The sequence below is a fragment of the Polypterus senegalus genome, chromosome 6, assembly GCF_016835505.1.
Source record: "Polypterus senegalus isolate Bchr_013 chromosome 6, ASM1683550v1, whole genome shotgun sequence".
Taxonomy (NCBI): domain Eukaryota; kingdom Metazoa; phylum Chordata; class Cladistia; order Polypteriformes; family Polypteridae; genus Polypterus; species Polypterus senegalus.
The window spans coordinates 62,635,661-62,658,804 of NC_053159.1; the positions used below are offsets into that span (position 1 = coordinate 62,635,661).

The following is a 23,144-nucleotide window of genomic DNA, read 5'->3' on the forward strand; positions in this document are numbered from 1 at the left end:
CTCACTTGAGGTTGTGTCACGTTGAAATGTGTGTAGCGTCTGTAAAGTGGATGTTGCGGTAAACTATTTCCCCACTTTAAATGATGGCAGGCAGCCAGCACTGACAGAGAGTACAATGTTAAAGCCCTCTTTTGAAAAAAGGATCCATGAATATACAAAATAGAGCAGTAAGTACCAACATCCCCGATGGTTATGCAAATGCTTCCTAAACCGGCAGTGCAAACCAAATTCCCAGTGCAGGCAGCTTTTTGGTTGATTGCATAGTCAGCATGCCTGGACTACAGCTGCTAGCCATCAGGGTCTGGATATCAACTTTCACCGCTCTCTTCGTGCAGAATGTTTGCACTAAATCGGAGTTTAAATTGGAGGGGGACTACATTTTAGGGGGCGTATTCCCTGTACATTATATATCACAACCAGATCCCGAACATTTCATGCCAGAAGTGCCACAGTGTCAAAGGTAAGCAACCTTCACACCTTCTTTTATTTCTGTGTTTGGTGAATCTTGGAGTTTGATTATTTTTACAATGCTCTGAGCCAGCCTGCTGTGAAAAGTATTATATAAAAATACACTGAAATGAATTTGTACCTGAAGCACTTTGGTTCCTATGTTTGAATGAAAATGATGCTCTTTCACTTTCCTCCAAATGTAGAGCATAGTCAGTGACCCAAATGTAATGATTTAAATCTGTCCACACTTCTATGTTTGACTATGAATTGATCCACTTCAGGAAGATGAGGTTTATGGTTTAAATGACCATTCAAATTAAAAAGATAAACATCAGAGTATAAAATATTTTTTTAATATTAATCACTCATTCCATTCCATTTACAAATTGAATTGTATCCTGCAGACTATAAGGCTGATTTAGTACTGCTTGATCTTAGTTTGGTATGGTTGATCACAAGCCCCTCTTAGCAAGGTTAAATCACTCTGTGGGTATCACTGGGTCAGCCTTGGCTTGGTCAACCTCATTTTTATCTGATAGGAGTTTCTCCTTCTCTCTGGGTGAGTATACTTCTGCTTCTGCTTCTTTGACTTGTTGGGTGCCCTAAGGATCTGTCCTCCGACTGATCTTGTTTTCACTGTATATGCTTCTTCTACCTAAAATGATCAAACATTGTATCTCTACACAACTGTGCAATTTGTCTTTTTTGGTTGACTGTCTGCAGGAGGTCAATAATTGGCTATTAGCCAACTACTTAAAGTTAAATGCTCAGAAAACTGAGGTTTTAATCTCCGCCCCTCCCAATTTGCAACAGGCAGTTACTCAAATACTTTCTACAATCTCCACCTCCTCTCATGTATCCCTCTATAATTTAGGTGTCAGATTTGATCAATAACTGAGTTTTGATGCACATGTCAGGTGTCTCAGTTGTTGCTGTTTTTTTTATTTAAGAAACTTATCGAAGTTGAGATCCATTGTTACTAGAGCTTAGATGGAAATGCTTTTCCTTGCGTTCATCTCATCACGTCTGGATTATTGCAATTCGCTCTTTACCTATCTAAGTAAAGCTGGTTTGTCTCATCTTCAGACTGTCCAAAATGCACCTGCCAGGCTTTTAGCTCGCTCACATAAACAAGCCCACATCTCCACACGTTTACACTCTCTACAAGCCTAATTTCCCCATGGGGACAAATAAAGTTCTATCCTCCTCTTCTTGGATCCCAGTGGAATTTAGGATCCAGTTCAAAATCCTGGTACTTACTTAGAAAGCTCTGCATGGTGAAGCTCATCAATATATCTTGAACCTTCTCCAGCACTACACCTTGGTCCGTGCTCTAAGATCTGCTCAGTTACATCTCCTTTTGGTTCCTCATACTAGATTAATGACACATGGGAGTTGCGCGTTTCAAGCTGTTGCTCCAAGGTTTTGGAACAGTCTTGCGCTAACACTGAGATCAGCAGAGTCTACTGAACTGTTCAGATATCAACTTAAGATGCATCTGTATGGACTGGCATTTGGGTAGTGCTGTAATTATTTTATTCTATATTTTATTGTTCAGTACTTTGTAACTTTTGCCCGTGATAGGCACTTTAAAAATATATGATGCCTGCACACTAATGGTGTGGTTATGTATTTCTAAAATTGGGTTTGCACTACATTTGTTTTTTGTCATAAAAGTTGGGAGTAACAGGCCTCATCCAGATGTGGTTCTGAAATAAAAGAAAAAATATCAATATGACAGTGTATGTCAAATCTCTTGCTGTAACCTATTAACCATTTCTTGAGGATTTTAGTTTGTGTGAATGATCTGAAAGACTGTGGTGATCAGGTCCACCAATATTTCAAAAAAAGGACTAAGCAATATTCTACTCCCATGAAGTAAAATATTCATGATAGACATTACCTTGTTCAAGTTCAAGTTCAAATTTTTGAGATACATATAAAATACAATAAAACTGTAATGTAATAGGAACAATGGGCATTGAATGAGACATGATATGACAACACATCGTCAAAACTGCTGAATCCAGTGGTGGGTTGTGGGGGGTCTGGAGCCTATCGTGGCAGCACTGGGTGCAAAGTAGGAAACAGCCCATAGCAGAATTGCAGTTCATCATAGAAAGAAATAAAATACTGCAAATTAATATAACATTAGATGATAAATTCATTCATTTATCAGCCCAAGAAACTGTTGAATAACTCTATTGCCTAAGGAGAAAAAGGTGTCTTTGAGGGGGATAAAACTGATGAGCCACAACATGAAGTTATGGGTAAGAGTAGTGGAAGCTAGGTTAAGAAGTGAGGTGATGATTAACGAGCAGCAGTGTGGTTTCATGCCAAGAAAGAGCACCACAGGTGTAATGTTTGCTCTGAGGATGTTGATGGAGAATCAAACTATCATCTTCTTCTTCTTTTTCTTCTTCTTCTTTCAGCTGCTCCCATTAGGGGTTGCCACATTATAATCCACGGGGACTCCTGTCTAATCTCATCTGTCACCCTGTCCATCACCATTGCAAATAAGAAAGGGCTCAGAGCCAATCCCTGATGTAATCCCACCTCCAACTTGAATGCATCCGTCACACCTACCACAGACCTCACCACTGTCACACTTCCCTCGTACATATCCTGTACAACTCTTACATACTTCTCTGCCACTCCCGACTTCCTCATACAATACCACAACTCCTCTCGAGGCACCCTGTCATATGCTTTTTCAAGGTCCACAGAAACGCAATGCAACTCCTCCTGGCTTTCTCTCTACTTCTCCATCAACACCCTTTGAGCAAACATTGCATCTGTGGTGCTCTTTCTTGACATGAAACCATACTGCTGCTCACTAATCATCACCTCACTTCTTAATCTAGCTTCCACTACTCTTACCCATAACTTCATGTTGTGGCTCATTAGTTTTATCCCCCTGTTGTTGCTGCAGCTCTACACATCCCCCTTATTCTTATACCTTTATATTTTGTAGGTCTTTTTAGCTGGCTATTTATTTATGCATTTATTAATTATGAATTTATGGTTATTATTTTATTTTTTATTTCACCAGCTTATAGGATACAATTGCAACACTACCTAACCAACGACATAATAAGGATGCAGATCTCTTAATCTGACCCCAATTTATTAAGTTCTGAATTGATTATAAGTTACTATTTTTTTGAGTTGGCTTTGACATACTATCATTGGCAAGATTTTAGGTTAAGTGCCCTTAGAAAGCAAGACAGCTTTGCCTAATAGTTGCCTTTTATGTATAACCTCAGAGGTTAGGTGCTGTTTAACTAGTGTGTGCTTTATAAAGAAACCTCAGGGGCTAAGTAGCCCTCTTAGTGTGTGTTACATGAACAAGCATCTTGAACATGGAAAAGGCACTGTATAATTAAAAGGTATTATTATTATTAATAGTTCACATGCAACCTCACAGGCTAAACAATATTCCTTATTGTGTTTTTACAAGTAAAACCTCAGAGGATAGGCAGCTTAACTCAACATGTATTATATTTAATACAAGACATAACTATAAACGGAATACTCACAAGTTAAAAATATTCAGACTGTGAACCTCAGAGGCTATGTTTCCAGTGTGTACCCAGAGAGATAAAGGATTATACCCTTTCAGTAATTATATTTTTGATAGTAGAGTCAAAGATCAGATGTGGTTTACAGTAATTACCAATTTATTATCTAGCAAACTCAAAACTGGATACAGTAACAAAATTAGTATAAATCCAGTAGCTGGTGGATAATGGCTAAGAAAAAAGATATGCATACTGTGAGATTGCCCTATGCTCTGCTGTGCACATTGCTGGGCCCCTTTTGGAATCACCAACTGAAATAAATTATGATACATCACATAAACCTTTGCAGATCAATAGTTCTGAGAATGAAGTATGGCTTATTGACTTCTGTAAATGTGCGGCTGATGTAGTGAATTGGACTTTGTTGTCAGAAGACATTAAAACACATTTGCTGTGTAATCCAGCAGTTCATGTCCTTGTGCAGAGGAAAAAGGCTAAACTAAACTTTGGCATATCTTCCAAGAAATGGTTGACTTTCTTCATAATCTTTTTTCAGAGGCGATTGTTTAATTGCCTATCACTGCCCAGTCCCCAAGGTGGTTTATCTGAAGTAGACAACAGTTGTCTTTCCCATCAGATGGAACTGGTTCCGTCACTCTTTGACTTGCGAACAAGATTACTGCTGGTGCAATACTTAGAACAGGCATTTGCACTCAGTTCATTTATAATGGATTGATCTCTGTCCACAGTCTCTCCAATATTCCACACATTCTTTAGCCGTGATTTGAGTGAGATAGAGATTATTATCTCATTTGTGACCAGTGCTCAGTTTCCATTATGAAAAGAAGTTCTGGTTCCACCTGGTCAGATGAGTATCACATTCAAGACAATTGACTGCGTTTCTCATAACATTGACATTGCAAAGCGAATAAAGTGTACTGAAAGCAAAGTAATTTAGGTTTAGCAACATTGTGATCTCTCATTACTTTAGTAAGTCTCCTTTCAGTGTTGGCAAGTCAAATTTTTCCATCACACACTGAATAACTGCTGGCATCATGGTCAGCGGTTAACACTGTTTGTCCCTCACTGCTCCAGAGAGCCATGTTTGTATATCACCGTGCTTACCATCTGTATGGAGTTTGCACATTCTACCCCTGTCTAGGCAGGTTTTCCACTGGTTGCTCATTTTTTTTCTCCGATAGTCCATAAACGCATATTTTAGGTTTATTGGCAACTCTAAATTGACTCAATGTGATTGTGTGTGTAAGTGAATGTACCCTGCAATGGAATGCTTTCCACCTTGGGCCTACTGCCTCAGGGAGAGACACCAGCTCTGTGAAAACTTGAATTGGATATGGCAGGTTAGAAAACAGATGGATGGAGAACTGAAAAATGCTGTTCTTGCAATGCTCCTGAGTCTTGAGATATTTATATCAGTCCATTTTCAATACAAAATGTCTTAATGGTTTGCACCCTGTTTAATTCCTTCTGTAGAACTGCTGAAGTACACGAAAAATGACTGACTTGTATTATTGAGTGATAGATGTGAGAGAGTGTCTTGGCACTGAAATTTCACAGTAAACACAGTGACAAGGATCTGCATAAAGTATGGCACCAAGTAATGCAACAGTAGCATGTTTTCATCTCCTGTGTGTTTTAGAAATGAAAGACTTTAATTAGACTGAATACTGAAGCATCACCCCTGAGTCAAATGAAAAGTGATAATTCAGTTCATTTCAATTCAAGTTTACATTTCCAAGAAGAAACTTTGTCTTGACTCTGAGCCAACTGTTGAAGTGCTCTGAGTAGGGCAGTCCAACATCCTGCTTTTGTAGTTGCCAGAGTAGAACAAGTCTTTGCATGATCTCCTAGAAGGCTCAAGTCTGAATGACATTCTTCCTGTAGAGGTCTGCTCTTAAGTATTTTCTGTCTTTATACAGTATATGCTATAATCAATGTGTTAACGATTAGCCCTCCTGGTATATGTTCATAGAACTATGAGGTCCTTTGACCTCTATGCTAGGTAGAGTATGACTGAAAAATTTATAGTATTGTCTAAAAACACACAGGTGAACAGCTTTTCTACCACACCAAATCAGAAAAAGTTGGGATGGTGTGGAAAATGCAGTGATTCTTAAATGTACTTTTCCTTCATTGCAGACAGTATGAACCCAAGATATTTCATGTTTTGTCTTGTCAGCTTCATTTAATTTGTTAATATAATCTATTCCTGCATACATTTCCAACAAAAGTTGGGATGGAGGCAGATTAGGGCCACTAATGAGGCAAAATAATTAAATAAGGATTTGATTTCAAACATGTGATGTCAACAGCTGATTGTAATCATGAATTGGTATGAAATCAGTATCCAAGAAATGTCTTTCAGGAGCAGAAATGGGCAGAGGATCTCCAGTTTGTCAACAAATGTGTGAGAAAATTATTAAAATGTTTAAAAACAATGTTCCTCAAAGAAAGATTGAAAGGGATTTGCATGTATCCCTCTACAGTGCATAATATCATAAAGCAATTCAAATAATCTGGAGGAATTTCGGTGCATAAAGGGCAAGGATGAAAACCCGTAATCTCCGAACTCACAGACAGCACTGCATCAAGAACCATAACTTGCCAATAGGTAATATAACCACATGGGCAAGGGATTACTTTGGCAAACCTTTGTCAAGCACTACAATACGGAGTTACATTCACAAATGCCACTTCAAAGTCTACTGTGCAAGAAAAAAGCCTTATGTTAACCATTTCCAAAAGCAGTGTTGACATCTCCAGGCTCAGAGGCATCAGGAAAGGCCCATGACACAGCAAAAATGTGCACTGTGGTTGGACAAATCAGTATTCCAGATTTTTTTTTGGAAGAAATGGAAACCGTGTCTGGATCAAAGATAACAAGGACCTTACAGAATGTTATCATCAACAATTCCAAAAGCCAGGGTCTGTCATGGTATGGGGTTGTGTCAATGCCCTTGGCAAAGGTAATTTATACTTCTGTGATGTCAGCATTAATGCAGAGATTTTACAGCCACATATGCTGCAGTGAAGATGACGACATCTTTTCCTAGGATGTCCACGTATTTTTCAACAAGACAATGCAAACCACATTCTGCACACATTACAAGGGCATGGCTGGGGAAGAAGTGGGTTAGTGGTACTGGAATGGCCTGCCTACAGTCCTGACCTGTCCCCAGTAGAAAGTGTGTGGAGAATTTTGAAATGAAAAATTCGACAATGATGACCCCGTACTGTTACACTCCTTAAGATGTGTTTGCAGGAAGAACAGGACAAAACAACACCTGAAATGCTTCATCGCTTGGTATCCTCAATGCCAAAGCATCTTTTACGTATTGTGAGAAGGAATAGCGACATTACAAAGTGTTGAATGCTGTACTGTCCCAACTATTTTTGGAATGCGTTGCAGTACTGAAATGCAGGAATGGATGTATATTTACAAAAGAAATGAAGTTGACCAGACAAAACATCAAATATTTTGCATACTGTCTGCAATGAAATAAAAGTCAAAATAAATCAGTGCATTTTTTATTAGCATTTTCCATACCAACTTTTTCTGATTTGGGGTTGTTAATGTTAGACCAACATATAGACCAGGGGTTCTCAATCACGGTCCTGGAGGTTCCGCAGTGGCTACGGGTTTTCACTCCAGCCAGTGTCCTAAATAGAACTCAGTCCTTGCTGATAATGAAAGTTGGTGTTTAACTCTATGCCTTGTTAACACTCTAATTCATCAAAGACAAATTTTTGTTACTTTGTAGATCGGAGGTCCTCCATTACAGTCCTGGAGGTCTGCTATGGCTTCAGGTTTTCACTTTAACCATTTTCTTAATTAGAACCCTTTATTTACTACTAAAGCAATACTTTTTTGGGCTTAATTTTAGTTCTCTTGCATGTTACCATTCAGAGCCCTTAATAGCCTATTTTAGATTTTATCAGCTGCATTTAAGTTTTAATTGTTGCCTATTTTCTTAATCAGACATTAGTTAATAATGAGATGCAGATAACCAATAAACCAGCAGCCCTCCAGCTAACGTGCTTACCAGGAAGTATCTGTGATAAAAAATGCTTAGAAGTGAATGAGAGGGGAATTGGAATGACCATTAAGGTAAATTTATTTTGGTCCACAAAACACTTGGATAATGTCCTCATAGAAGGAAACTCTACAGTGCAATTAAAATTGCTCTTGGATGAATGTTGGCTTTAACAAGCTAAATAGTTCAATACCAAGTTTCATTATCAGCATGGACTGCTTTCTAATTAGGAAACTAGTTGTAATGAAACCCTGCAGGCACTGCGGCCCTTCAGGACTGTGATTGAGGACCCCTGATATAGACTATCATATGATAGAAAGTGTGCATTCAAATGAGAGTCTATTAATTTATAAAGCAAATGCTCCATTTTTATAAACACAAGTTTCAGTGGGAAAGAGGGCAACTGTCTAACTGTAAATTAAAGAATGATGGATTTGCTGTCATGAGTGAAAGTGTCCCAAGAATGAAGAAGTAGAGACACGTCTGATGAAGCCAAAGACCAGGCAGAAATGGTGAGATTCACAGGAGTGGAAATCAAAGGCTTTGGAAACTCTTAGTGGTCTGCTCTCTAAGCTCTGCTGATACTCACACTGATCCAACCCCTCAGCCTTTTGCTTTATATCTACTGTGAATGCACACCACCAATAAATATTCATCTCATATGTGTCAGTACTACAATTATGATGAACAATTCTGCTATGGCACTTTTACGATTTGATGGCCACCTTGACACATTAGTCCAACCTCCAGCTCTACAGAGCTGAACACACTAACTTGTCTACCCAGTCACACACATTGTCAACAGATTGTCAGCTTTGGTCATGAGGGGCAGCTGCCATACCCTGCGAATTGTACCTTAGCACCTTCAGAAATTTCTTTGTGCATGAAGTAAGCACACACTGAATCATTTTGATTGAAACAACACAAACATCTTCATGCAGAAGGTAGTAGGAGTCAGGAGTAAACCACTCGGTCACATGGCTGAAAGAAATGACCTCCTGCCTTTTAAGAATGGGGGCAATTTCACTATGACAAGGGTGGACTGAAACTTCTCCACTTTTTCTTATTTTTTATACACTGCATACTTACCCTCATGTTTGCCTACTGTAAGCTTTGTTTAACAAGAATTCAAGGAACAAACCTTGAACAAGAAACTGAATTTTTAAGAGAGAATAAAATGAAAAAAGAATTATAAAAGAACAGAAATATCCTCTGATGAAAATGGTTTTAATCAAAGTGTCCATCCAAAGTCACAGGAGAACTGAGGTTAGGATGGCATCACTGTATTACTGCCTCTTTTCTGCAGGTACGATGTTTCTGCGCAGGGTTATCAGCAGCTCCAGATGATGCGCTTTGCTGTTGAGGACGTCAACAATCAGAGTTGGCTGCTTCCCAACATTACCTTGGGCTACAATATCTTCGACAGTTGCCATATCTTTGTAGACATCATATCTGTGCTGAACTTCTTGGCCATGAACACATCGCATTTCATAAATGTCTCTCACAGGATAGAGGACTACAAGCCCCAGGTCCTTGCTGTGATTGGACCCTACACTAGCACAGAGGCCTTTGCAATGGCACCCCTGCTGTCATCCAGTTTTATTCCCATGGTACGTTTTAATTCTTTGCTTTCACCTTTCAGCACTTTAGTAAAAATATTTCCAAGGTTGTATATTTTTTTCTTTTAGTTTATAATTTATGAATTTTCTGTCATTTGGTGTTAATTTGAAGACATTTCTTCTGTCTTTTTTCTTACAGTATACTCACAATAGATGACTGGGTTGCAGCTTATTAGACTAATTCTTTGATTGGATAGTAGAGATGTTGCACTTATTAGCTAATGTGACAATTCACAATATGCTGAGAAGTCATCAAACTGGATGGCAGGGCTGATTGTTTGCTTATTTTAAACAGGTAAGCCATGGGGCATCCAGCATCCGACTGAGTGATAAAAAGCAATTTCCATCCTTTCTGCGGATGATTCCAAGTGACCAATACCAGGCCCGCGGCATTACTCTGCTCTTGCACAAATTCAAATGGAAATGGATTGCTCTGATAGGAAGTAATGATGACTACAGTCAAGATGGTTTGGAAGCCATACAAAAAGAAACAGCAGCCTTCAACATTTGTGTGGCCTATCAGGAAACCATCCCACGGAAGACCACAGAAATACATGAGCTGTTCCGCAACATCACAATGCTCAAGGTCAGTGTGGTTGTGGTCTTTGCTAGTGAAGACTTTGCAGTACCTTTTATAAAGGAAGCCATTGCTAAAAATATCCGTGATAAAGTCTGGATTGCGAGTGAGGCTTGGTCCATGAATCCCCTTCTACTGGCTGAACCTGGTATCAGCTCCATTGGGACTATCCTGGGTATGGCTAATAAGGTAATTTCTCTGCCTGGCTTCTCAGACTTTGTCCAAAGATTGAACACTGGTATGAAGGAGCAGCAGCCAGACCCAACAACACATCCATCTTTAGCAGATGAATATTGCAATCAGGATTGCCTGAATTGTTGCAGGACTATGGCCAGTGCCATCCTCCAGGAAAATCCCACTTACAGCTCCTACATCTACTTGGCTGTATATGCAGTGGCTCATGCCCTGCATGCTGTGCTGGGGTGCAATGCCACACACTGTGAGAGGATTGTGCCGGTTATGCCATACGAGGTATGCTGACTGTTAAATAAAGGTTCTCTCGAACAATTAAACTGTATTTAATTAGAGACAAAAAGAATACAAGTTAAGATATAAATTCAAGAACAGCAAATCATGGCCAACAAATTCAGTATTGCAAACGTTAATGTGTAAATGGTAGCATTCTTTCTAACGTTAGACTTTTAGATCACTCATATAAATAAGAACAGAATCTCGTCTATCATGCATTTAAGTAAGTGACTGCCTAAAAACAAAGTGATGACACCAAAAATGGTACATGTATCTCTACGGTATATCAATTCAATTTAATTTATTCCTATATATCAGTATCAGCCTGATTTTGGAGGGCTGCAGTGGATGCAGGTATTCATTCTTACTGTTTTCGTAATAAGTGACCCGATTTCACTGCTAATGAGCTTATTTTATCTAATTTTAACTGAATTGAAATTTAAGCCTCAGGCCCCTTAATCATTTTTTATTTTTTTATTTAGCAGCCAAGCCAATAATGAGTTACAAAATGTGTAGCTAACCTGTGTCCATCCTACAGAGAGATTCACTTGAAAGAGGCCCCAAATATTCTGTAATAAGCATACTGAATGAAACAATGAGCAATGTGCTCCTCAGTATATGGTGCTTCGATCAAGCTGGGATGGCCCTGCATCGGAGTGATAGGATATGCGTTTGTAACTTCTGGGTGCATACTGCATGTACACCTTCACTCAGTCACTTGATTTCTCATCAGAATGGTTGTGTACAGTATTGAGCAGCACGTCTTCATCATGTGAACCTATTGGGTCACCAGTTTGTTTAAGTGATGTCAGAATCAACTGGATGATCCTGAGTTAACGGAAGGTTACTTCCAGCAAGATGGAGCAACGTCTCACACATTTGCAAGGAGCATGGCAGAAATTGAGTTCTTCGGCAACAGGGTCATTTCAAAGGGGCTTTGGCTACCGCAATAGCAGGATCTGACACCACCAGACTTCTTCCTTTGGGGTATGCTCAATGGAAAAGTCTATTGGAACAAGCCTCACACTGTGGAAAGATCTGAAGGAAAACATCCAACGTGAAATTGCTGCTATTCCCCCCCGAGTCGCTTACCGATACGTTCAGCAACATGGAGCGCCGCGTCGAAATATGTCTGGCAGAAAACGGAAACCACTTCCAGCATCAAATGTAATGAAATTGATTACACATACATCAAGGTATATAGCTTAAGCCGAAATGTGCTTACGCACAGAAAACTCCAGATACAGGAATCTGTGTGTATTCCAACATCCACGTTCTTCCGCTACATAAATCCCGATCAGCGTGAAAACTAACGCTCGTGCACGCGCATTATGTAACACCCCAACTCCTCCCAGAATTACGCCTCTTTGAATATGCAAATCAATATAAATCGCCCTTAAGCTCAGCCTTCTGTGAAAAGACAATGGGAAAAGCACGGGGGAAAATATAAGAATTTCAGCGAATACCAAGTGGAGGCAAAGGAAAAACATACTATTTGTTTAATTAAACCGTGGTATAATCAACAAAAGGAAGTTGATCGAGTGACATAGCGTGTTGGAGAAACTTGAAAGCTCACGTTCACAAAATCGCACAATGCCGGAAATAAAAAAGAAGTCACATATCAAAGTCGCCGTGAAAAGGCGAGTTGTAGCCCACTGTCTGAGTGTCATATGAAAGCTTATTAGGGTACAGAGAAAAAAAGGCACACAGTGGGGAAAAGGCACGAAATGTCAACTTCAATCTCAACATTTCCACTTTAATCACGTAGTTTATTTTGTCATTACAGTAGAACATCATAAACTTCATCTTAAAATCGTTTAATTAACCAGTTTCTCAAATCACATCGTAATTAAAGTAGCACGTTAAATGCTTTGTTTTGTATGTGATCTTCCATGTGCTCTATGTGTGTGAATCACTACTTGCTTCTTAAACCGTCTCTCTTCCTCCAACTGGACACAGAATCCATTACGTTCGTAATATTACAGCTCTCTGAATAACTAAAATACTGAGATGTATACGTGATATTTTCATGATGATAGGAGTTAAAGCATGTTATTATTCATGGGTTTCATGGCGCAGTGATTGTGTGCGACCTTCGATGAAATAATTTATTGCAGCAGTACTCAGGGGCGGCTCTAGGCTTGTGGCGGCACTGGGCAGAGGAAGAATCGGTGGCCCCTTTGGCCGGCAATTTCAATATGGTATCTTATGCACGGTGGATGGCCACGTCTGTTGCGGACACTGCATAGCCGCCTTGTGCTCATGACACAAGCATTTAACTTTTGCCGAAATTTGTCACTGCGTTTATAGCTGTGTTGTTATTTTCTCTTTCTGTTTTATATTCAATATATATTGGCGTAGCCGCCCCTGCAGTCCTTGCTTTTCTTTCTCCAAGTAACCGATCGCCACACAATCAGCTCTGTAATAGACGTTAAGCCATCTGTAAGCTTAGAGCGCCGATTCTTCAAAACATTTAAGGAACATTGAAATATCTTCATAGTACATGTTTAATTATTCTGTCCTTCACGACAGTCCCAGTGAAGAATATAGATTATTTAAATGAAGTTAAAGTTTTATTTGTATAATATAATAAACATATTTTGCTGCATTTCATCTTAAAAATGATATCGTCATAATATGTAAATACGCGCTTTATAAAGTGGCTCAGGTTGTGCAATATTATAACTGTAGTGCAAGTTTACAGTGGGGTGACTGTACTTATAAGTACAAACAGTTCTACAAGGTGCAATTGATTGAGTGCATTTAAAGTTCTTAGGATGAAACTGTTTCTGAACTGCGAGGTCTGTACAGGAAAGGCTTTGAAACGTTTTGCCGTGGCTGAGGTAGCGTGTGCTTGAAGCTGTATACCGATAATTCTCTTTCCGATCAGCTGCTGCTGTGATTCACACTCAGATACAGTTATATAAATACTCCGAGTTATGCAGTGAGAGTAATATGGAAAACGATGATCCACTGTGGCAACTCCTAATGGGAGCAGCTGAAAGAAGAAGAAGAAGAAGAAGGTGCAGTGATAGTAACAATGCTAAAGCAGTTATTGTATTTGGAATACTATGGCTATTCCCTGGACCATTATATTGTTACAAGTTAATTACAATCAGATGCGTTACACTAATAAACAATATGCGGTTAGTTTCAGTGTATTTATAAAGTTGCATCAGGAAAATAAGGTGTAACCACACAGGAACAGTAGCATTGCTTTGATGCTGGGTGCCGCCAGTCTGTAAAACCGAGCGGAGAACTTGCGTACAACAAGGTATGAGGTACCGTGGAAAAGTGCATGGCTTTACGCCAAGTGTAGGTTTTATACATCGCGATTTGAATGTGGAAAAGTTCTTATGCAACATTTCTGTGCGTATGCACCGTTTCTACATGAGGCCCCAGGCCTCTTTCGAGTGAATCTCTCTGTACAATATCTGAAAATAAAGAAAAGTGAAGGTCTCAGTTATGTTGATCTGCTCTGATCTACAAAACATTTGGACTGTGCTCTTAGAAAAAAAAAATCAACAGTTTTGGAAATGTCTGATGGGGTGCAGAAAGCACCAACAAGCCATGGAATTAAATAACGGGTTTAATTAACAACAGGAATCAACTTCTAATTATGAAATGGGTTGGACTGAAATTAGTTGAGGTTTGTGACCCCAACTTAGCTGGTCATTTGTTGGCTTGCTTCACATCTTATGTTTGTTTAGGCACCATTTAACAATACTTTGGGCTTATTTTATGCAGCCAAGGACATTTTCTCACTATGTTGTCCCTAGAGATTTTACCTTTAGCAGTATTAGTGAAATGGCAAAAGTGGCCTCACTTAAATGTTCACAGAAGAGTTTCTCAATGCATTTATGAGAATGGGCGACTGCCGGAAACCACTCATCCTGCAGTTAGAAATGAAGCTGTTGATGAAAGGCAATGATGGAGGTTGCTGAACCATGTGCTGCAGTCAGTCACGTAACAGCTGAGTGCAATGGTAGTACCTGAAGATGCATATCAAAATGTAATATGTTGCCATGGATGGGGAATTGAGGTAAGAAGAGTAACACCTGAAGGCCATAGGATATCCAGACATCTACATTATTCAAAATACATCCCTTTACAGCAGCAGTGTACCCATCTGTGAATAGTGTTATCTGTGAGATTAGTTCCAGAATGATGCCAGGAACATGTCAGTGCCTTTAAGTTAATGCATTGATTTCCACTGTCACCAGATCACAATTGAGTCAAACATCTCACGAGTGTGGTTTACCTTAAGCTAGTTTACTACATCCTGTCAAATTTCCCCCTGGGGACAAAGTATTTCTCTATCTATCTATCTATCTATCTATCTATCTATCTATCTATCTATCTATCTATCTATCTATCTATCTATCTATCTATCTATCTATCTATCTATCTCTAGAGCTGATGTAGCAGGTCCAGCAGCCCTATACCATGCTTTCAATACTCTGTTGACTTCATGCTGCACTAATTCAGTTGTTTCTAATTGTAGATGTTACAGCTATAAGAAAAATGTTCCCAGCGAAGTGGCCACCCAGTAAGTGTATTGTATTTGTAAGGTTTTATGACTTCTTGGGTCATCTCAGATTTTAGAAGTGGGAAACAGGAAAAGAGGACTCAAAGGTAGATTCTTTTTGTTTTTTTAATTTTCTTCCTAAGTAACATTTTCTTTGCTTTCAGCTCTTACAGGAACTAAAGAAAGTACACTTCTCAGTGAACGACTACAAATTGGAATTTGACAGCAAAGGAGACCCTCCTCCTCTCTACGACATTATAAATTGGGATTTCAGATCCCAGCCCTTCAAGTTTACCATCGTTGGCTCTTATAGCTCTGACCCTAAGCCTGTCTTTCTCATCCATGACCACCTCATCCAGTGGCATGATAATGGAACGGTAATCATGAAACCATCAGAATTTCTCTTTTTCCAACTGATGTTCATAAGAACTGGTGATTTAGAGTTTTTGAGGTAGAATGGTTTAGGTTAGGCATCTTTACTTATAATCTAGCACCCTTTACACAGTAAAGCACATATTTCCAAATGTAAAAACATAAATAACAAGATTTTCAACTCTGCTGAATCCAATTATGAGTTAATGGTGGTCATAGCCTATCCAAGCGGTATGAAATACAAGCTAACCTTAGATGGGGTGATAAACCATGACAGCATCCATTCATTCACATTTGGAGCAAACTTAGACTCTCTAATGAATTTAACACATGTTGTCTTAGAGATGGGTATGCAGAGGAAAGCCCATGAAGGCACATAGAGAGATGCAAACTCCACCCAGACAACAAGCAGGCACAAGATTGTAATGCAACACCAAAAACTGATAAGGTGAATTCGAAGATCGTTCAAATGAAAGAGTAAGACAGTATGAAGATCCAGCATCATGTCGGTAAATAAGACACAGAGAGACATCACAACATATCTGTAATAATGAATTCATCCATTCAGACATTTTCTGAAGCTACTGATTCTAATGCATGATCATGTGTCACCAGAGCCTCTAAGAAGCAAACTTGGAACCAACACTGGGATACTAGTCAGTCACAGAGCACACTCATTCATGCAGGGGCAATTTTCATGCGCCAATCAAACCTGGGTCCTATCCTAGCAGCATTATGTGCACGATGACATCCCAGTCCTTTGCTGGGTGCATTCTTACTTATTCACATCCCAGGCCAGTTGAAAGACACAGCTGAAGCTAATACTTCATATTATGCCACTGAAGTAATCCTATTATAACACTGTAGTAGCTTTTTTTGACACCACCTTGTGACCCATATTTGCCTTATAACCATGGATTCTGGGACCACTAGTGTAACCCTTTGCTTTAGTGTTCAGAGTGCCTTGTACATAGAGCCAGACATTTGACTAGCCTCCATGAAAGTCTGTCACACGCAGTGTGATGATGTCACTGTCCCAACTGTCACAAACTTACAAAATATTCCTTTAGATGAACAAACCCATCCTTGGTGTTTCAGCCAAAAAGCATTAAAAGCATATAGAGAGCAGGTTTCCCTGGTTCAAGGTTTTGTGATGAGTGTCAATGGAAAAGTGCTCTTTATGGTCTTTAAGTGCATGCCAGTTGGAGTGAGTGGCATATATTACAGTCATTTTGAGGCATACTGTAAAGACCAGGCCAATGATCTGTTACGAATAGTCAGAAGAAGCTCAGCCACTAACAGAAGAGGAGACAACAATGCCTATGCAAACACGGGCATTATATGAAGCTGTGAGAAGGATGCAAATTGTCTGCACAGCATCTCTTTCTATCATTTTGTTGTGCTTACATTTGCATACTTTTCAAAGCATTTGGATGGTTAGATGTAACCTCATCACATGTCATCTTAAAAAAGCAGTTTGCTGTAACTGGAAACTATTGGAAATGAATTGTCAGGCTCAAAGCAACCTAGTTGTTCTTTGCATAGACTGTTAATGGCAGGCACTCTGTCTATGGTAGGAGGCAGAATAACAGACACTCACTGGAATCACCAAATGGTGTCTGACAGGATTTTCCTATAAGATAAGTAAAGGTTGTAGGGGAGCACAGGCTAGGCTACCTTCTATGTGGTGTGGTAGATAGGGGGCGCTCCCACTCCCTTGAACCCCTGTCCACGACTCCAGACACCAGGTAAAAGTCCAATACTTAACTTTATTTAATCGCCACAGTGCACAAAGCACCCTCTCCTCCACAATACTCATACAACTAACAATAATAAACACAATAATACAATCCTCCACTCCCAGACGCGTTGCCACCCTTCCACCCAGCTCAGCTCTGGGAGCTCCCACAGTCCTTTTATATCACCTGACCCGGAAGTGTTCTCCATCCCCAGTCCATGTGACTCTCAATCACTTCCGGGTCAGGTAAAAGTACTTTTCTTCACCATTATTCCTCCCTGCAGCGTCTCCTAGTGGCCCCCATGGCATCCAGCAGGGCTGCGTATCAAAACTACATTGTCCATGATGCCCTGCTGGTCTTCTGGGGACCTCCATGCTGCAAGGAGGTCTCCACCTGGCGGCTTGGGGGTATTGGCCAGAATAAACTGCCGGCCATTCACCACAGTGAATTTTCCACAGATATGCAAAAGATGAGCACAATTTTAAATAGTGGTGCTGTGGTGCTTCTTCTAAGGTTGATTTTCCAAATTAAAGCCAGTACTGCTCCAACCATAAATTAGTTAAGCAAGTAAGAAAATGTCTGACTCTATAAAGTTTCTCACTTTTCTATCGATTTTCCTCCTATTACATAGTTGCAGGGCAAACTCACAATACCCTATTGAATGGGTAAGACATGCATGTTGTACACTCAAATTGGGTCAATATTTTATCACCAATGAATCTAATATGAATGTTATTTCAATGTGAGCACAAAAGAATATGGGAAGACCTACAAAACTTCAAGGAGACATGGACACATTTGAGAACTGAGCCAAGATCCTTTAACCTGTCAGCACTAACCACTGAACCACCCTCATTAAGGTTCTTTAATCTCTTAACTTGATATTCATTTTCATAATGTTCTAGTGCATGGTCCCCGTAGTTCATAGGGCAATTCTTCTTGATGTAGGTACAGAGGTACTATTTTTCTCCAGTCCTTGAATCACAGGTAGACAACATCCAGGAGGTACTTTACAAGTTTACATCAGGGAAAATGTGAAAGTCACTAAGCTTTGTGATGTGGTAGCCTACAGTAACACAATGAGTGCACCAATTATGTGGATCAGAAACCGACATTCTACACTCTCGTGCACAAGCAACAGAAGAAACATCTGTTTCCTTTCACTGTGACACCAGTGTGTAGACATCCTGCTTCAGCTCTTGAGCTCTTGTGGTTAGCAGTGTCCACTCCCAAAACTCCTTAGTACCTTCCATTTCAAGCAGGTACTGTAATAGTTTTGCTCTTTTTTTTTGGCCTTTTATTATTTTCTACTTGTTAGTATTTACTATGATTATGTTCTTCTTAATGTAAAATTGTTTCATTAATTTTGGTTTTATTTCACTGTCATTTTGTTTGTCATGGTCCCTGCCATCTTGTTGTTTTTTGGCATCAGCAGCCATTTTGTGCTTAGTTTTGTATTATGACCTCACCACCTAGAAGAAATTTAAGGCAGTGACATACTCCTCCTGCCATTAATGATTGTGGATTCTTTTTAATAAAAGAATTTGTAGTTGTGTTAGGAGTCAGTAGAATTAACCTCCTTGGCATTATAGCCGGAGTGCCTCTTGGGCTCAGAATATACAATATTAAAAATTAGGACTTGGATTAACCAATTTTAATGAGAAATGGCGTGCTAAGCATGAATAACACTCTCAACAGTATTCTGCTGCTATCTTGTGGATGAACTAATCTGCAAAAAATGACACATAATAACACATAATTACACATAATAATATTTTTCCTTGTTGAAAAAAAAATTCAACAATTTGGCTTGTTTTGCCAGGGGTAAACATAATGCTAACAGGTTAAAGACCAGTCAATAAGGAGAGCGGAGGGTCTTCACTTCACAAACTCAATTACATGTGAATATATGTTGCTGTCACGCATGACAGGATTTTCAAGAAATTGTTTTATTTAGGAATATTTTAGTTTTTGACTTTCTTTTTCCAGGGGTAAACAATAACGCTAAGAAGGTTAAAAGGCATTTCAGGGCTACAGATACTTGCATGATATTTTGACTTTGCCTTTGATTTACTTATTGGGCTTGGTAGTTTTGATTTCTTTTTTTTTTTTTAATGTTATTGATTTTATTGTAATCATTCCTGATTCATTTTTTACAAAAAATAGGATTGGTAGTTTTGATTTCTATGTGATATTATAGCTTTTAGACCTCAGCACATTATTTTCAACTTTGATATGTTGTATTTCCCATCTTCTGGTTCATCCATCCATTATCCAACCTGCTATATCCTAACTACAGGGTCACATGCGTCTGCTGGAGCCAATCCCAGCCAACACAGGGTGCAAGGCAGGAACAATCCCCGGGCAGGGCGCCACACACACTATGGACAATTTAGGATCGCCAATGCACCTAACCTGTATGTCTTTGGACTGCGGGAGGAAACCGGAGTACCTGGAGGAAACCCACGCAGTCACAAGGAAAACATGTAAATTCCACGCATGGAGGACCCAGTGTCTCCTAACTGCGAGGCACCAGCGCTATCGCTGCGCCACTGTGCCTCCCAGCTTCTGGTTCATCTAAAATAAATATTTTCATTGTCTTATCTTAATTTTGCAGAGCTGGTACACAAAGCTGCCAGTTCCCACTTTTAATATATTGAGCTACCTTAAATAACTCACCCAGTCTGTTTGTGTAGTTTAATTGTAAAATGATGTTAAGTCATGAAAGGTCTTAAAGCTCTGTGTTTGAGCAAAGACATTGGTTGCTCTTAACTTGTTAAGCAGATTGATATAAAATGAAGTGTGTTTGGCATTGAAACATATACAGACCTATTAATTAATAACAGTACTCCTCTTCTACTTACATATAGCAAAGAGAGTGTGTTTTAGGGTAACATGACTTCCCCTGACAATAAACGACTGCATCCTAGTGATGGAAACACAAAATGGTGAGGATCACTAAAAACAAGATGTCATCTTGTAAGCAAAAACCAAACTAATAAAACAAAACTAAACATCATAAGACATAATAACACTGATTTGTGAATGGTGAATAATCAAAAAGAATAAATGCAAAGGCTCAGAGAAAAACGTGTTGAGCAAAGGAAAAACTAACAAAGTCACAAAATGTCATTAGTTATGTATAAATGCATTGCTTATGACATAAGATCCAGGCCTGGTTCCTTCTTTGTTCCAGATGCCACCATGATAATCTCTGATTGCCTATGGCCTTAATGTTAAATTAAGTGGTTTTAATTAAATGATAATTTGAGGGATATGTTCTAGAGGTGATCTTTTGTGGCTCTAACATCCTATCTCAAAGTGCTGAAAATGGTTGGACATCTCTAACTCTGGGTGACACAGAAATTCACACTACCACCTGATGGATCCAGTGTCCTGGGTTAAAATTTTAAATATTGCTTTTGGATTCCAGTCTCTTCTCGTTTGTAGCTTCTCTCCCACATCCCAAAAACATGCACGTTAGATTCACTGGTGTTTATAAATTGGTAAGATATGCACGTGGGAACTATATGTGGAGACAATGAAGATGATATATTATTTTTTACTGATTTTAAACTTAGGTACTTCAAAGATCCTAATAATAAATAAGAAATTCACAATATTGTCATGCAACAAAATGCTTGGAATTCAAAACCTGTAGATAGATGTCTCTTAAACACTGAAAATAACTTACTGGCCTTTAATTGATACACTTTATAACCAGCAGATGGCAGACTAAACCAGAAAATATTTCACCCTGTTTAGAATTGATGGGAGAGGAATCAAGTAAAATATAAAGGAGCTGGCTTCCAAGGCTGAGAGGGGTATAAAAAATAAAGAGTATCCTGTTGGAGTGTTGGTTGAGAACAGCATATTTACAACATTTGCTGCCAACACTGCCACAAATACAAGCACTGAGAACAGATACAACCTGACTGAAGCCCTTTTCTGCATTGGCTTTGGTGAGGGCTTCACTTACGCATGTGAGTTAACAATGTTTTGCAGTATAATGCCATTGTAAAATGTGTGTGACTGATATCATATCTTTTAGATTCCTACTTCAGTCTGCTCTAGTGAGTGCCAATCTGGTTATCGGAGATTACTCAAGGGCATCCATGACTGCTGCTTCAACTGTGAGCTCTGCCCGAAAGGAACTTACATTAATATAACAGGTCAGTTTTGTACCATTTATTTCCATAGAAACTGGAGTATCATGGAGTAAATTAGCCCCCTTATGATATGGGGGGAGGGGGTCTTCATTTATGCTATATAATCTCAGAAGTTAAGTGTGTGTTTTTTTGTTTGTATTTTTATATTTATTTTCTAAAGTGTCAAAATTATTAAACAAGGTGGTGTAGTTATTATGAGAGAAAATCTGCTTAAGTATGACATTCAGACTCCCTGCTTTCTTTTTCATGCAGCTGACCCACAACGCTGCCAACAGTGTGGGCCAGAGGAGTGGTCAGAGAAAGGAAGCACAAGCTGCTTGAGGAGAACCCTGGAGTTTCTGGACTATAGCGAGAATGTTTCCATTGGACTACTTTTTCTCACTGCTGTCATATTTGCCTGTTTGTTAGCAGTGATTGCCATCTTTGCTGCCCACCATAATACTCCTGTTGTCAAGTCAGCTGGAGGCCCGTTGTGCTACTTTATGCTGGTCTGTATGGCCACGTGTTGTTTTAGCATCGTCAGCTTTTTTGGAAAACCCAACCAGGTCAAATGCATCATGCGAAATCTGGTGTTCTCCATTCTATACACTTCATGCATTGCTTGTCTCACTGTACGCTCCTTTCAGATCATCTGTGTCTTTAAGATGGCAGCCAAGCTGCCAAGGGTTTACTCTTTTTGGGTGAAGAGCAAGAGCCAGTGTTTTTTTGTGATGACTTGTGTCTGCATTCAAATATCTTTGTGCACTTTGTGGGTGGGGATTGAAGGCCCATCTCCTTACAACAACACAGTGTCCTTCAAAAACCAGATTATCTTCAGTTGTCACATGGGGAACATATCCATTTTCACAGCTGTCCTCATATTCATTGGCTTTCTTGGGAGCCTCTGCTTCGTCTTTTCCTACATGGGGATTGGTCTTCCAAAAAACTACAATGAGGCCAAGTGTATCACCTTCAGCTTGCTGATTTCATTCTTCTCCTGGATTTCCTACTTCACGGCCTACATGATCTACTATGAAAAGTACATCTCTGCTTTCAATGTCCTCTCAGTGCTAGTCAGCCTGTTGGGAATTTTGATTGGCTATTTCATTCCAAAATGTTACATAATTCTTATCAAGCCTGAGCACAATACAACAGCCCATTTCCAGAGTTGCATTCAGACATACACCATGAAGTCTACTGTGACATCGACATCATGAGTGCCACACACCAGTTTAGTATTGAACCCTCTACATTAGTACTTCAGCGGTGACCTGGGATTTGAAGAAACCGCCAAATTACATCATTAGATCTTTTAAAGAAAACACAAGATTAAATGAGTGGTAATGCTATCATATTATAAATGAAAGATGAAGAAAACTGCAGCATTTTTAAGAAAGTTGAGTACCTTGGAAATAGGATTGACTGCATTGCTTATAATCTGGCTGCCACAGCTCCAAGACATACTCTTCAATAATAGTCTTGACATAGGATGCGTTACTGCCTTTGCCATTGAGGCTCTTGACTTAACAAGTGGTACAGCCACTGTTATTAGCTGCCATTATGAAGTACTCCTCATACTAAAACAATAAATACATACATGGCTGATCTACATAAATTGGCCAGCGTGGAAGTGGGATTCAGGCATTTTGACCAACATGACAACAGTG

The 23,144-nt window shown here is 39.3% G+C and overlaps 1 protein-coding gene across 1 annotated transcript; it reads left to right on the forward strand.

Moving 5' to 3' along the window:
• The first annotated feature begins 269 nt into the window (after positions 1-269).
• Positions 270-22,694, forward strand: LOC120530622 (taste receptor type 1 member 1). The gene is made up of 6 exons (XM_039755044.1): positions 270-460; positions 9,333-9,636; positions 9,941-10,693; positions 15,383-15,595; positions 21,381-21,501; positions 21,751-22,694. The coding sequence occupies exons 1-6, from the start codon at positions 270-272 to the stop codon at positions 22,692-22,694; spliced, it is 2,526 nt and encodes an 841-aa protein (XP_039610978.1).
• Positions 22,695-23,144: the final 450 nt, after the last annotated feature.

What these genes read in the sequence shown, in the direction of transcription:
- LOC120530622 (XM_039755044.1), top strand. Translation starts at nt 270, where the DNA reads ATGCCTGGACTACAGCTGCTAGCCATCAGGGTCTGGATATCAACTTTC. An exon ending in GAAGTGCCACAGTGTCAAAG is followed by an intron (nt 461 to 9,332) that starts GTAAGCAACCTT and finishes TCTTTTCTGCAG; the next exon opens with GTACGATGTTTCTGCGCAGG. An exon ending in TGCCGGTTATGCCATACGAG is followed by an intron (nt 10,694 to 15,382) that starts GTATGCTGACTG and finishes CTTTGCTTTCAG; the next exon opens with CTCTTACAGGAACTAAAGAA.